At 48.0% G+C, this 15,304-nt stretch overlaps 1 protein-coding gene across 18 annotated transcripts in view; it reads right to left on the reverse strand.

Moving 5' to 3' along the window:
• Nucleotides 1-15,304, reverse strand: part of PTPN3 (protein tyrosine phosphatase non-receptor type 3) — a 142,395-nt gene that overhangs the window by 26,288 nt on the left and 100,803 nt on the right. For 17 of the 18 annotated variants that reach the window (XM_019946387.3, XM_019946383.3, XM_019946385.3 and 14 more), the window contains 6 exons: nucleotides 12,833-13,009; nucleotides 7,085-7,180; nucleotides 4,352-4,538; nucleotides 4,113-4,187; nucleotides 2,799-2,855; nucleotides 1,379-1,535 (listed from right to left, as the gene is read on the reverse strand). In XM_019946387.3, the coding sequence (XP_019801946.1) occupies nucleotides 1,379-1,535; nucleotides 2,799-2,855; nucleotides 4,113-4,187; nucleotides 4,352-4,538; nucleotides 7,085-7,180; nucleotides 12,833-13,009 (749 nt within the window). The remainder of the gene's footprint in view (nucleotides 1-1,378; nucleotides 1,536-2,798; nucleotides 2,856-4,112; nucleotides 4,188-4,351; nucleotides 4,539-7,084; nucleotides 7,181-12,832; nucleotides 13,010-15,304) is intronic. The other variant, XM_019946382.3, reaches the window with a different exon arrangement.

Here is a 15,304-nt window from a genome sequence, read left to right on the forward strand (position 1 = left end):
CCATTACAGTGACAGAAAATCAGTGGCACTGCTCTTTAAGCTCTAATCGTCTACAGACATCTGTTTCCCTCACCTCACACAGGCGCCAGCCCTTTGCCATGGGCTGGTAGAGGACCCCCTCCCCCCCGGCCCAGCCGGAATGCTCTCGTTCCAGCCCCTCGTACTGGCCAGCACGTCACACGGCACTGCATGTGGAGAGGCCTGCTCCCGATCGCTGGATTCCTTCCTTCTCTATTATCACGTGGCCTTACCAGACACACGGCAACTTACTTAACCTCTCTGTGCTTCCTCATTTGGGGGTAGGAATACCAACCTCACGAGAACATTGTAAGAGTTGAAGAGGATAATTACGCAAAGCGATTAACACAGTGCAGGCACTTCGCTGGTGCTGCAGAGACATCAGCTACTGTCACTAGTGACCCCTACTGTGTGCCGAGCACGGAGCTGGGTTTGGTGGGGATGGGTGGTGGGAGGAGGTGGGTAGGGGTCTGGAGAGATCTGGCAGGGCCTCACGGAGGAGGTGGGATGAGAGCTGGCACTGGGAGTTTCGGTGGGAACAGAGAAGGCAGGCATGAGGGGGCGTGGGCTGTGCCGACAACTGTGAGGGCAGAACAGAGACGCGGGGCCAGGGCTTGAGTCGCGTACTTCATCCACCTGCAGTATTTGAGAGCTGGGAAGGAGGACGCGAGGACTCGGCTTGTTGCTTTATGACAACAACGACAACAACGATAATAGTAGCTATATTCAACAGAGGTCGCCTTTCAAATGGCCACCAAGTACTGGGCAGCATCTTCGATGCCTTCCAGTATGAGTATCATTTACTCTTCCGAGGGACCCTTGCAGGTAGCGACTATGTCATCCTCATTTTACATTAGAGGAAACTGAAACACAGATTGGGTGAGAAACTTGCTCAAGGTCCCTGAACCCAGTAGGAGGCAGAGTTCGAAGAGCCCCAAGGCAGCCAGGCTCCTGCCCCACTCTGCTTACCGCCTCTGCAACAAAAACCAAATGCACATGAATAAAATATAACCTGGTCCTTTGAGGAAGGGTTGAATATGCAAATGCAGACAGGGCCAGGCAGCTAAGAGGGGTGTGTGAAGTAGGCTGAGCTGGGCCTGGGAGGAATGGGGCAGGGGAGGGTCACACCTAGTATAAAAAGGGGTGGAGGGTGCTGCCTACCTGCAGAGGACTGGCCATGAGGGATGGGGCCCTGTGGAGGCAGATCTCCATATTTTTCAAGGGAGAAGTCGGCCATCAGGTGGTCACGGGAAAGCCCTTGATTTTCCCATGTTGGCTACAAGTGCAACATCGCAAAACCATGGAACAGGCTGTGGAAGGCCCTCTTTGCTAAGGCTCCTCCCCCGCGGGTGGCTGTTACCTTTCCTCCTGATCACCAGGGCCAGCTCCCGTGTGTGCGACTCCCGGCTGGCTTTGATGAACATCACCACTTGGTCATGGGTGTGTTCTGAGATGTCCCGGCCGTTGATTAGCACAATTTGATCCCCTTCGTTCAGCTTAGGAATGCAGGTGTCCGCCTGCATGGGGGAAGAGCGAGTTTCTTCTGTTATCATAACACAATCCTCAAGGGAAGAACCTGATGTTTTCTGAGCCCCGACACTTGAGACCATGACCAAGTTCTCTTCTTCTCCCTCAGGCATTACTGTCTTTATTTTTGCCTCCACTGCAATGTTGACATGGTAGCTGGCAGTGGGATTTTAAAGGAGTCCTGCTCAGAACCTACGTTATGAAACATTTTGGAGTAAAGCTAAGAAAACTACTGAGGCTATTTCTCTATGGTAGCCAGGCTTCACTTATTACTGTAATGTCATAATGACTTCAATGCCTCTATCTTTTGTTGTCTAGATGTGTGGTTAGAAAATGATTCGTCAGGGCTTCCCTGGTGGCGCAGTGGTTGAGAGTCCGCCTGCTGATGCAGGGGACACGGGTTCGTGCCCCGGTCCGGGAAGATCCCACATGCCGCAGAGTGGCTGGGCCCGTGAGCTATGGCCGCTGAGCCTGTGCTCCGCAATGGGAGAGGCCACAGCAGTGAGAGGCTCGTATACCGGTAAAAAAAAAAAAAAGAAAAAGAAAAAGAAAATGATTCGTCAGCTAAAAGCGAGTATTTATCTATCTTGTGATGGAGAAAGCCTTTGCAAACATAACCCCAAAAGCAGAAGCCATTATGGAGAGAAGCCATGCATTGAACAGTGTGGGAATGAAAGGCTTCTTAACTCACAGAGGCCACAAGCAGTAAGAAAAGGTAAACCACAAGCTTAAGAGTAAAACTCCCAAACAGGCACCTTCTTAGGAGGCACAGGGACCCTTTGGTGCTCACTGTTATACAAAAGCAAATCACCTTCTAGATGCCTAGAGCCCCAGACAGAGGGCTGAGGGTGGGGAGGGGGAGGGACACAGGGGCCGTGAGCCCACTCGGAGCGAGCAGAACAGCAAACTCTAAGCCCCAGTTTCCTTCTTTCGGGCAGGGCTTCTACATTTCAACGTGCACACCAGTCATCGGGGATCTGGTTAAAATGCAGATTATGGTCCAGAAGGTCTGGGTGGGGCCCAAGAGTCTGCATTTCCAATGAGCTCCCAGGTGATGCTGGTGCTGCAGCTTTGGGGACCACAAGGAGCAACAAGGCTCTGGAAAACGGCCTCCATTCTTTCCTTCTATCTATGTGCGTATGCATTTACACACACTCTCTGCTGCCAGTAACAAAGAAACAGGACACAGAAACAGAAATCTGTTACATGTAGGGGAAAGCAAACTTGGGAAATAACAGAATATGTTTACTTACAGGTGACTCTGGGTTTATCCTTGATACCACAAGAGGCATCTTTTGATCCACTCCTCCCTGTAAACATGTAGATTAAAAAACCACTTGAGTCGTTCACAGCAACAAAGACATGCAGATATCTCTGACACAAGGGAGGGCTCAAACTTCCCTTGAACTTATTCTAATTGCAGGCGCTGGCACCTTTCGGAACGACAAGGTTCCTGGGTCCCTGGGTCTAGTGGGCCAACCAGAAAGAAGGCTGTTCAGAAGCCTCCCACTGCCATCCCCACCTTCCACAGACCAAAGATGCACTTAGAGGAAGCAGCCTCCTTTCAAAAAATGCAAACACCCCCTGGAGAAGGACTCAAGAAGCACAGCCCCTAACTGCTGATGGACAGGGGGTTTTCAGTGGAGGAGAGGAGCTGTAGAAAGGCCCCATGTCGTGAGGGCTTTTGACCTCTGAGAACAGGCTGTCAGCAGGGCTGCGGGTATTGGAAAGGAGTGCGTGATGGCAGCTGCGGGGTGGGCAGCAAAGACCACCTGCCCTCACTTTGCTCTAGAGTAAACCTTTTCTGTACAGGGCCAGATATCACCTATCTTGGCTTTGTGGGACAGAGGGCTCTGTTGTAACTTCTCCACTCTGCCACCGTAGTGCCAAAGGAGCCACAAACCATTTGTAAATGAATGAGGTGTCTGCGTTCCAATAAAACTTTATTTATAAAAACAGATGGGATTTGGCCTGCAGGTCATAGCTTGCAGAGCCTGCCTAGAGGGAGGCAGAGGAGGGTGATGGCCCTGCACTTGAACCACTGTTCTCTCTTAGCAATGCTGAGGGGTTCCCATCTCTCTGAGCCTTAGTGTGCATCTACAAAATGGGTTTTAAGGGCTTCCCTGGTGGCGCAGTAGTTGAGAGTCTGCCTGCCGATGCAGGGGACACAGGTTCGTGCCCCGGTCCAGGAGGATCCCACATGCCGCGGAGCGGCTGGGCCCGTGAGCCATGGCCGCTGAGCCTGCACGTCCGGAGCCTGTGCTCCGCGACGGGAGAGGCCACAACAGTGAGAGGCCCGCGTACCGCAAGAAAAAAAAAAAGGGGGTTTAAAATTCCAATTTCACCACTTAATAGAAGAACCCAATAAGGTGATATAAGTAAGTACACAGAGCAGGCACTCGGTGTGAGGCAGCTACTATGGCCACAAAGAAAAGCTCCCAATTCTGAAGGCCGAGCCAATTTCCCTATGCAGCCTTGGGTACGTGGCACATTTCTAATGGAAGTTAAAAAGTCATCTAAAGACTGCTTCGGAGCATCAAATGTCTTATAAATTACACACAACATACCTTTAGATTAAATCCAAATTTTCCATCTTCATCTGGTGTGATGCGGATCAAGACTAAGTAGCCGTCACCATCATTCTGGAGAACGTCAGAAAATCATCAGTTATCTCACTTCTTTCTCCAGTGGTCGGTGATATGCTATTTTCTGAGTCGTAACCACCTAATTGCCCATAAGGCAGCCCTGCACGGGAGGCCTGGCTGGGTCGGCTGCCACTGCAGCCGCAGCACCTGGGGTCACGCACCTTGTCACAGTAGTACTGGCTGGAGTCCTCGGTGGAGCCCCCTTTGGTCACCCTGTGGAAGTCCTCTAAGAACTGCTGATCGACGCCATCTGGGGAACAGGAGCCTGGAGCATTTGAAGATGGAGACACAGAACTGGATGACTTCTGGGTCAGGCAGCTTTGTGCTGGGTTGTTCTCGGATATACTCCTTCATCGTGGGGAAGGAGGAGATATTTTAATAACTGGATTAATATTTTATCAGAGCAAACATTACTGACTGTTGGGGCCTGGCATCTCGTGGCTGTCACCGATCCTTGGAACCTTAGAAGAGCTCCAAAGGTCAAGCCCAGGGCTCAGGCACATCCAGAGTCCACTGGCTGCCCATGTCCCCAACTGGCCTAAAGGTCATCGCCTTTAGTTTTGGGGAAAAGGGGAAGGAGGGCAGGGTAGTACCAGGAACTGCTGAAAACTCAGCTGCTTTGGAAGGGTGATAGGGAAATATGCCCAGCTACTCTGGTGCTTAATTACTGAAGCTCACCCAGATGCATGCGTCTCCATCCCTTTTGAAAGCTTTTCCCTTCCGTCTCACTCCCACTCATAGCTCTGCTTCACAGGACAGTTCGCTACCCAAAGGAGATGGGACTAACGTGGCATATTCAGGACAATTTATATGAATCCTAGTTTACATTATTCACCTGTGACATCCATTAATGCCTCCACTGAGATTATACATTTTATTTTTCTCTAATATAAGTCCTTTTGTATCTTGGAGCTGCGCGGCCCAATATGGCAGTCACTAGTCACGTGTGGCTATTTAAATTTAAGTAAATTAAGATTAGAAAGTGCCTCAGTTGTACCAGTCACATTTCAAAAATGCTCAACAGCCACACGTGGCTAGAGGCTCCTGCACTGGACAGCGCAGTTACAGGACATTTCCATCATCGCAGGAAATTCTACTGGATGGCGTTATCTTCGAGAATTACAGACTATTACAACTGAACAGACCTCTGTGGTCATCTGGTTCAACTCCCATTTCACAGATGAAGAAACAGGTCAAGAGGCGCTGAGTGACTTGCCCAAGGTCACACAGCTTTCCCCTCAACTGACAGACAGAAGTCTGATGAACATGACTCCCCCAGCACCTCTCCCCTCTCCTCTCCTCACACCAGGTCTGCTCCTAAGACCCTCCTCTCTAACCTCTCAGGGCCACAGGGATGAATACGGTGTAGGACACGCAACTTCTCTGCATCATGCACACCCACACTAGACCCCTTCCAGAGCCACAGTCCTAGCAGAAGATGCCTTTAAAAGCCAACAGAATATGGGGTTGTCCTCATGTTCCACAGACTCCTCCATATTCTAATCTCATTCCAGGTTAGTGACGGGAAAGGTGAGCAAAGACAGACATTCAGTGAAACAAACAGACAAAAGACAGCTGCTGCTGCCTCTTTATTTCAGGTCCTTATCCGTGAAGTTTTCATTAATGTAGTGCTTCTGTTTCCTAGCAAGTTCAAATTAGCTTACTTTAAATATAAAATCTGTATCATAGTCACACAAAATGATTCACAATCTCAATTCATTTGAATAAAAAAATTCAGTGACAGAGTAGTACAGAAGTAGAGCTATTTGCAAGAGAAGAGTTTGGCCTTAAGGTTTTCAAGTTGGATGGGAAGGCATTTCAGAGAGAGGACATTTTGTTATGTACTAGTGGTATGTTTTCAGACTGAAAATAAATGAGACTTTAATTTACTTAAAAGGAAGCTAAAAAAAAAAATTCTCCCGAAGTTGGGCAACTTTTCTAAGTTTTGATGTTTATAAGAGCACCTCCTAGTGGCAGAAAGGGAAACTTGGAAGTTGCTAAGATAAAGCCAAAGAGGTTTAGGAAAAGCCATTTCCAGCTCTAGGGGTGGACCTGAACCTTTACTGTGAAGCCGCAAATAGCATTCATACTTCAAACATTTGGAAGAATCTGGAGATGAGAGCGATGGAAAGGGTGATGACATTTAAACAGAAGAGCAAGGTGACAAAGCAGAAGACAACAGACTTTTCAGTAAACTGTATTTCTGTATTCATTATATTTAATTTCTAAATTCTGAATTTCGAATTACATTATATAGAATTTAGATGACATCTTATAAGGTTTTAAAGTATTTTTCTTTTTCAGTAGAAAATGTAATGGTCTATCCCAAACAGCCCATAGTACTAAAAATAACATATTCAATATCATTATGTGTCCAATCCCATTTTCTAAGTAGGGGTGGAGAGCTTACTCTCAGACGGTAATTTATTAAACATGACAATATTTTTTTGGCTGATCAACCATGTACAGACGTTCCCTGTAGGCTGCAGTAATGCTCCGCTCAGTGTGGAGGATGGACAGACAGATGGCGAGGAGGACATGTGATGACAGGAAGCAACAAGAAGGTGGCAGCTGGACGCAGCACAGGGATGCCAGGAGTGAAGACGCCACACCAAGTGGCCTTCCTCCCTACCAGGGCAGGACGTGAGGTGCAACCGAGGGGAGAGCCCAGTGGGTGAGGACGGAGAGAAGAGGGGAACCCCTGGGGTTTCAGTGGGTAGCTGTGAAAGGGGCAAAGAAAGGGGTAGCAGGAGGGAGCTGAAGCAACTGATTTGCTCCTGAGGCCGGAAGGGAGACCGTCACTGCCGTCGGAGAGCCAGAGTGGCCAGGGAGACACTGGCCACCCCAGCTCCCTGGGGTGAAAGGGGCAGAGACAGACAGACAGACAGACTGACCGGCAGACAAACGGGTGCTCGCCCTCAGAAGCCGACGCTTCAGAACTGTAAATGCGGTAGTCATCGGAAACAAAAGCCAGGACAGAGTTCATTTCTCTGAGGGGAAGCAAGGTTAGAGACAGTTAAAATGGCAGGACTTCCTGGGTGATGCTTTTCATACCATTCTCTTCTACACCCTAGAGAATGACAAAGGCCCCCGCGTCCCCCCCCACCCCCGCACAAACCTGTTAGCCAAGCAAAGCTGTGCTCCCACTGAGGGTTTCACAGCTCTCACTGGGCGCCCGCAAGGAGGCACTGGCTATGGTGGTGATAGAATAGGGGCCATTCCACGTGGCATTTCTCTCTCGAGTCTATGAGCTTCTCGAGGTCAGGAGAGACCCTAGTCCTCTGCCTAGTCCTCTCCTGGTGTACTTAACACAAAGCCAGATATCTCACATGGATCCCGACATAAGGATCACCGAGTAATAGAAAGCATGTCTTCGTGGTAGGGGTGTTACGACATGGAGACGTTCTTCAGGTGATACTCTTTTATCTCTGCGATACATGCCAAGGGCCCGAGATGGAAACTTCACTCAAGAAGCTGCGGAGGTGGCTGAGGGAATGTGGGTCAGAGATGCCGCTGTCTGAGCTCTACGTCTCATCACGCATGGAATCAAGGGTCATGCACCTGTCCCCAGGCTGCCCACTCAGACGTTGCGATAACTTAAGGGCAAGAAAGCACTTGTTGAATTTCCGTCAATTCATGCTTGAACTCTTTGATGAGAATTTCTCATTGACACAGAGCCTGCAGCAGCACCTACCATGGGGACCTGCTCACAGAAGACAGGTAACCCAGACTCGTTACAGGAAATCTGAGTCCTTGGCGTGCAGATTAGACGCTGTGTGATATGGGGGCCTGCCGTGGAAGTGGCAGAGGGGGTACCCACTGTAAAAACTTGGGAGCTTGTTTGTACTTTAGCCAAGGGCCACATCCTGCTTCATGTGACCGTCTCCCCATTCACCTGTCCATCCATCAGAGTAGTCACGGAATATCATGAAGTGTCAGGCACCACGCCAGGTCTGGGGGAAGGAGAGGTGAACAGGGCTCTATCCCTGGCCTCAAAGAGCTCGCTGTCTAGTTTAAGATAGAAAAGGAATCAAATATTATCATCATGCTGTAATGGAGATGCTCAGATGTCTAGCATACAGTGGGAGGCCAGGAGAGGCTTCACAGAGGAGGGGGCGCTTGAGTCTGAAAGATAAACCAGTAGAAGTTTAAACAGGTAGTCAAGAGGGAAGAAGAAAGTGTTGGGTGGGCCAAAAAGTTCCTTTGGGATTTTCCATAAGATCTTATGGAAGAGCCCGAACAAACTTTTTGGCCAGCCCTACATTTTAGGCAAAACTCTCATAATAAAAAAACTTCAGTGGTATTTGCAGAGGCATGAAATTTTGAAAAAGCACAGAAAAGGCATTTAAGCGGGGGAGTGACATGCTTGGGCATAAATTTCAGGAAAATGAGCCTGTTACCCTTGTTAAGGATGTTCTGGAAGGAGGAGAGACTAGAGACAGGAGGACACTTGGGGCACTATTGCAACTGTCCCTTCGAGAGACGATGGCGGCTACACAGGGGCAGTGCGGGGTGGACGGCGGAGGGGTCCAGGTCAAGGGATGTTCATGAGGGAGAATCAACAGGTGAGAAACTAGATGACGCAGGCGGAAGAGAAGGAGTTGTCGAGGATGCCTGAAGTTCCCATCGGGGCCCACTGGGTGGTTCTGAAACGTGGCCCCACTCACCAAGACAGGAGGAGCCACAGGCTGGACAGAAGATGATGAGCTGAGATCAGGCCAGGCTGGGTTTAAGGTATTCGTCAGCTGTCCACATGTAAGTGGCCCAAGACCAAGTGAAGTGCAGGCAAGGTGCAGGGCAAGTGGACACAAAACTCCTAATGAAACCCTGTCGCTGGCTGGTCTCCTGTGGGGAGACACAGCTTGGACCACTGGGTTGTCCAACTAGAGAACAGGCTGCCACACGGCAGGAGAGCTGCCCATCACCGGCAGGGTGACCAGGTGACAGGGCAGAGGGAATTCCTACACTGGTGATGCAGCTGAAGAAGGGGATTCCCAAAGTTCCTTCCAATGCAGAGAAGCTATTTAAAAACATTTTTTTAAATAGTGGTGAAATACACATAATATAAAATTTACCATCTTAACCATTTTCAAGTTTACAGTTCAGTAGCATTTAAGTATATTCACATTGTTGTGGGTACAGAAGTTTGGAAATAAAAGCCGACAGCTGTCCCCTGTCCTTGGAACAAGGCAGGCTCTAAAGAAGGAAGTAGGCAAATAGCAAAGGCACCAAGCCCCATTCACTGAGGAGAAGTTCTTCAAACACAACCCTCATCCGCCCTCAAATTTGTTTTCCTCCAGCTTCTGCTCTGCAAAGTCATTTTTTTCCCTTGGGAAACACCCCCTCCCATTTTCCTGGGTGGTGGGTTGTTTTTGTTTTTGGAAACTTCCTTCTCTGCAGATCTTGGCCTTGGCTCTGAAACAAGGAAAGGAACATAGAATGTCTGCGAGAGTAACAAGAGGACAGCCTACTCGGGCATAAAGCAAACTGCCAAGGACTCGTAACTAACCATAAACTCTGCTGCGCTGCTATAAATACGGAACAAACCAAGGTGACTTATCCACTAGGATGATGTCCAGAGTCTGAACTGCACCACTAAGGTTTAGAGCCAAAGTCGAACCGCTCTGTTTCTTCCTTTCTCTCTTTCTTCCTCTTGTTTACATGGGTACAGAACATTACACTTCATTCTTCTTTCTAAAAGGAACTCTCCTTGCTGTCTGTGATGTTATTCATCTGATTTCTGACAGGATACTTCCTTTTGCCTCTTAACACACTAATGTGTTGTATAAAGCATGTGCGATGTTTTTTAAACATTTTGAAAATACTGTAGCCCACCCTGGGTATCTGTGGATACAACCAAGCACAGATCGAATTAAATCCGGGGATACGAAGGGCCAACCACACTTAGCCATTTTACATGGATTCTGGTATCTGTGAGGGTCCTAGAACCAATCCCCCTTGGGTACCGAGGGATGACTGTACTCACTGAAGACACCACCGCAGTTTTTTCTCCAAGTACAGACTAACCTTCCCTTCTTGCCTTGGTCAATGGAGGGCCACCAGACTCTCAGGGAGGCCAGCTGCCTCTGAAAACCCAGCAGAAGGTGGCTTCCTGCCAGCAGGAAGGGGTCCCCTACTTAAGTGAGGTGGTAGGGGCTGAACTCTTTCAACTGTTCGCCCCACTTGCAAAGCACAGCCGCTAACTCGATTCTGTGAGCCATCTACTGTTGGCTCACCTGGCAAAGACATGGCAAGGAAGGCTGCGTTTGCATCACCATTATTTGCTACTTTTAACATTTCACTGCAAAATAAAAAGTGCCCCAGGATCATACATCTTTTTATGTCTCATGGAGGAGTTTCAGGAAGAACCGATGTGCAACGCCTAGGGGTGAGTAGGGCTAGAAATTACTTAAATTGAACCGGGCCTGAGGAAGTGAATTCTCAGCTGAGTTTTAATAAACTTAAATAGCCATCTGTGTGTGGCTGTATTGGCCTGTGAAGCTCTAGATGCTCTAATTCCATGGTGGGGAAGGAAGATGGAATTATAGACCACAGAAGGAAGATCGGACCTACGACCTGTAATCAGGCTTCTCAGAACCCGCATTTGCCCAAACTCTGTTCTCCTTTCACCAAAGTGACAGAGCCCCACAGTGTGACGATGAAGGCTGATAATGTGCTATTTGCCCAGCTGGCCTGGAGGTCCCTGAAAGCAAAGGCTTGTCTAATTCACCTTCACATTCCGTCAATGAGCAGCAAAGGGTGTACAAAGTGTGCTGCAGGACTCGGCAATGAGTGTAGCCCTTTAAGACGTCCATATACCACTGGACAGAATTCATCTCTCCTCCAGCCAGCACCTGGACATGTACTGCATCTGTGCTGTCCAATATGGTAGCCACTGCTTATGTGGTTCTTCAGCACTTGAGATGAGGCTTGTGTGACTGAGGAACTGAACTTAAATTTTATTTTATTTTAAATAATTTCCATCTGAATAGCCACACATGACTAGTGGCTACTGTACTGGACAGGGAAGGTCCAGAAGCTCCACAATTCCATGATGGATTTGCAAACCACAGCAGGAGGATCTGACAGGAAGGGTGTGACTGGGCATCCCAGAGCCCTCGGTCAGTTCCCTAAACCCTCCTTCTCCTTTTACCAAAGCAACACAGCCCCTGACAGACTCAAACTGGCTCAAGTCATGCGTGCCTGCACTCCTGCCCTTGTAGACCTAGAACTGCAAAACCAGTGTCACGCAAAGGAACTTACACCCTTCCACTCTAACCTCAGCGAGGCTGCAAGTTGGAGCAAGAGATAGTGATCGTTTCAACAAAAGCATCATCCAAGCTCAGGTCACAAGGAAATAATGACCAGAGGATTATTTAATCAGAGGTGTTAAGAACACAAAAGCTGGAAACTATGTTTGCTGTGGTCAGGGACAGCAGAGAAGTAGCAACTTCGCACTTAAGTGCGAAGTGAGATCTGTTATTCACCTGTGATGCCTACAGTACAATCGGGATGCGTTTAATCCTTTAATCCTAGTAGCTAGAGTGGTAAAAATTTACAGATTAACTGAAGTGCCTTCTTGCTAATCCTTTGCTATTAGGGGAAGCATTATATGTTTCTATATTTTGGGCACAGCATGGGACTTAACTGAATGGATACTCAAGGATCATGGCTGACTTCCTAATAGATGATCCATTCCTATAATACTTTATGTCATTTAATTTACGATCTATGTCTTGTCCACTTCAAAAAAATGATTTGAGATCGCTTACTCTAAAATGTGCAGATATGGTAGAACAGTGAATTCATTAAAACAAGAGAAAAAATCAGACCCATTAATGAAGCAAGGAAGGAAGAGTAGGGACTAGATCAGGAACCTGAGCTATGGGAAGCTAATGCAATTGAGCCTGACATGCAGCTCTGAGCTCCCTGGTAATCAAGTCAAACAGGGAACTACTGAATTAGATATTATCTTACTGAATAATAAAAGGACTCAAGCCAGTATTTTAGGAGAGACATATTTTCTCCTGACCTTGAAATGTGAAGGGCGTTAAAAAAGGAAAGTGGGGACATAAAAGAATTTGATGCACACTGTCCTTGACAAAAATTTAACAAAGAAAATCAGAGATGTTCTCCGAATGTTTTTTCTTTATACTGACTATTAAAAACAAAAAGAACAAAAACCCGAGGACATAATGTGGTTCTGAGAAGGCTTTCTGTGGACAGCTAGAAAATAAGCACATCTCCAGCGACAGGGAATCCTGCAGTGGTCAAACTCTGACAATCGAGAGAAATACCACTATAGTTAACATGTCTACAACCTCTGGAGCATGAAATGGCTTAAACTGGGCTTTGCTCGTGAACTGGCGAGAACACTATTCAGGAGAGCTAACAAGCGTGTGGACAGTATGTCACTGTTGTTGACAAAAAGCAGGGCAAGCTCTTGACCCCAGGCACACAGCCTGTCTTCCTGCCGGGGAAGGGAGAGCGTGATGATGTTCTTGGCCTGGCAGACAGCACCCCGGGGAGCTGGCTGCAGGCTCCAGCCCTTGCCTCCTCTTAAACGGCCATTGGGCCTGAGCAAATTCCTCAACAGCTCAAACAAGCAGACACAAAGAAAGAGAGGAACACAAGTTTCTTACTCTCGGTGTGGGCTTCGGTTCTGAGAAATCTCAGAATCGCTGTCTTTAGGGGACATGGAGCCCTTGTAGGTGTAAAACACGTCTTCCGTTTCAGTGATGTACGTCATTTCGTTCACAAGGTTGTCTGCGGAAGAGTGTCGTGGCTTTCGGATTTCGTGCCGGAGTCGAGGACTTCGCCTGGTGGGGAAAGGTTCAGGGTGAAGCGCTGAAAGCAGATTCTACTTAGGAATTTTATCAGACACCAGTGACCTAACTTTGTGCTCTGACCTTTTGAAGGATGCCTTTGCTGATGCTGTTGGAACTTAAGAGCCAGTTAACCCATTACTACGCTAGAATCTACCAAGGGCCACGTGGTCCCAGATATTCTTAGCCCAGCGGTTCAGCTCCTCAGCTTTATAAACAGGGCAGATGAGACTGGTTTTTGCTCTCTGGGAAGTTATTGAGTGTTGATTTAGGGGGAGTTATTCTTCCAGGAGGACTCAAGCTCGCAATGTGTAAACAGGCTTTATTGACTGCTCATCAGACAATTTTTCTGATTCATTTGTATGGTATAAGTAAGGGTTTAGAAGCTAAAGTAAGTTTTTCGGCAGACTTATTTCAACTACATCCCTTCATGCGAATCTCACTTGATCCAAGAAGAAATGTTTGCTTTTTAAAATGTATCTCTTATGGGGCTTCCCTGGTGGCGCAGTGGTTGAGAGTCCGCCTGCCGATGCAGGGGACACGGGTTCGTGCCCCGGTCTGGGAAGATCCCACATGCCGCGGAGCGGCTGGGCCCGTGAGCCACGGCTGCTGAGCCTGCGCGTCCAGAGCCTGTGCTCCGGAACGGGAGAGGCCACAACAGTGAGGGGCCCGTGTACCGCAAAAAAAAAAAAAAAAAAAAAAAATATATATATATATATATATGTGTGTATATATATATATATATGTATATATATACATCTATATCTTATGTGGTATTAGATGGGCATAGCCCCAGCACCGCCCTGTCCCTCCAATAGCAGCAGTAGCTGTGTGACATGAGGCAAGTCACACCACCTCTCTGAGCCTCAGTTGTACCTACCTGGCTCCTGAAAATGAATCAAATGAAGCAATGTCCCCAGGATGCCTGGGGTGACACCTGGGGCAGCACCTGGGCATCGGCTCCTGCAGTGGGTGATCCCAGGCTGCTGAGCTTTCTAAATTTCATTTTCCCTGTTTTTGCATCTTCCGCTCCTTTGTTAGCCATTTCTCCTTGGGACTGTCAGAGCCTCCACTATTTGCAATCCCCTTGGGCCCCGATAATCAATAACACTGTGTCCAAAGCAGAGTGGAAAGGTCTGTGATTCCTCAGAAGAGGACCTATAAATAGCAGTAAGAGCTACAGTCCACTGGCGTGGCAACGTCCACTCCAGCTGCTCTCCTGGACGCTGTCCTGGCCTCTGTTCTGGGGCCCTGGCACTGCTGCCTAAGAGACTTTCAGACAAATTAAGCTGCCACGTTATAGCATAAATTTACTACTGTAGGATGAGTGCCTAAATCTAGGAAACCAAGAACCAATCTATTCAGTCATGTTATGATTTCCGACACTAAACACCATCACCATCCCTGCCCAGAGCATTAGGCCCCAGTGAAGGGCCCTTACCCAGCGGCCCGGCACAACAGCTCCTTTTTTGGCCTGCATGTTAGAATGCCCCTTAGTCCTGGTAGCTCACTCTTTGAGAATTTACAGGTGCACCCTATCATGCAACGAACAGAAAGCCATACCCTTATTTCAAGGTGGGGCTGGGGCAATGTTCCTGGCTTGGTTTCGCCTTCTGATGATGCCTGGCTCTTTTGAAGGCATTCACAAAATGGCCTGATGTCTTTGAGGAACATTATAATAAAATAACAATAACAACAATAACAAAAACAACAATAATAATTCTACCTGATCCTTTTTGTATAGTTTACAAAGCACTTGTACATTATGTCATTCAATCCCTTTACAGATGGAAAGACTGAGACCAGAGAGGTAAACAAACTTGTTAACGAACAGGAGAGTCAAAATCTGAGTCCGGGTCTTCCAGTTACAAACCCAGTGCCCTTCCCACTTTGCCAAACTGCCACTTCCTTCTCTTTTTTTTTTTTTTTTTTTTTTTTGCGGTACGCGGGCCTCTCACTGTTGTGGCCTCTCCCGTTGAGGAGCACAGGCTCTGGATGCGCAGGCTCAGTGGCCATGGCTCACGGGTCCAGCCGCTCCGCAGCATGTGGGATCCTCCCGGACCGGGGCATGAACCCGTGTCTCCTGCATCGGCAGGCGGACTCTCAACCACTGCACCACCGGGGAAGCCCTGCCACTTCCTTCTTTTTAAGCTGAGTCCATCATCTTAAAAGTTGGCAGGCTACTTTCCTATGTGCATTTGCTACTATTGCCGAGGGTCATACGTCCTTACATCAGTTGTATTACATGCCTTTACTATGTTTTCTCAAAGTTTATTTTGTTTGACATTA

Source organism: Tursiops truncatus, chromosome 6 (genome assembly GCF_011762595.2).
Source record: "Tursiops truncatus isolate mTurTru1 chromosome 6, mTurTru1.mat.Y, whole genome shotgun sequence".
Lineage (NCBI taxonomy): Eukaryota > Metazoa > Chordata > Mammalia > Artiodactyla > Delphinidae > Tursiops > Tursiops truncatus.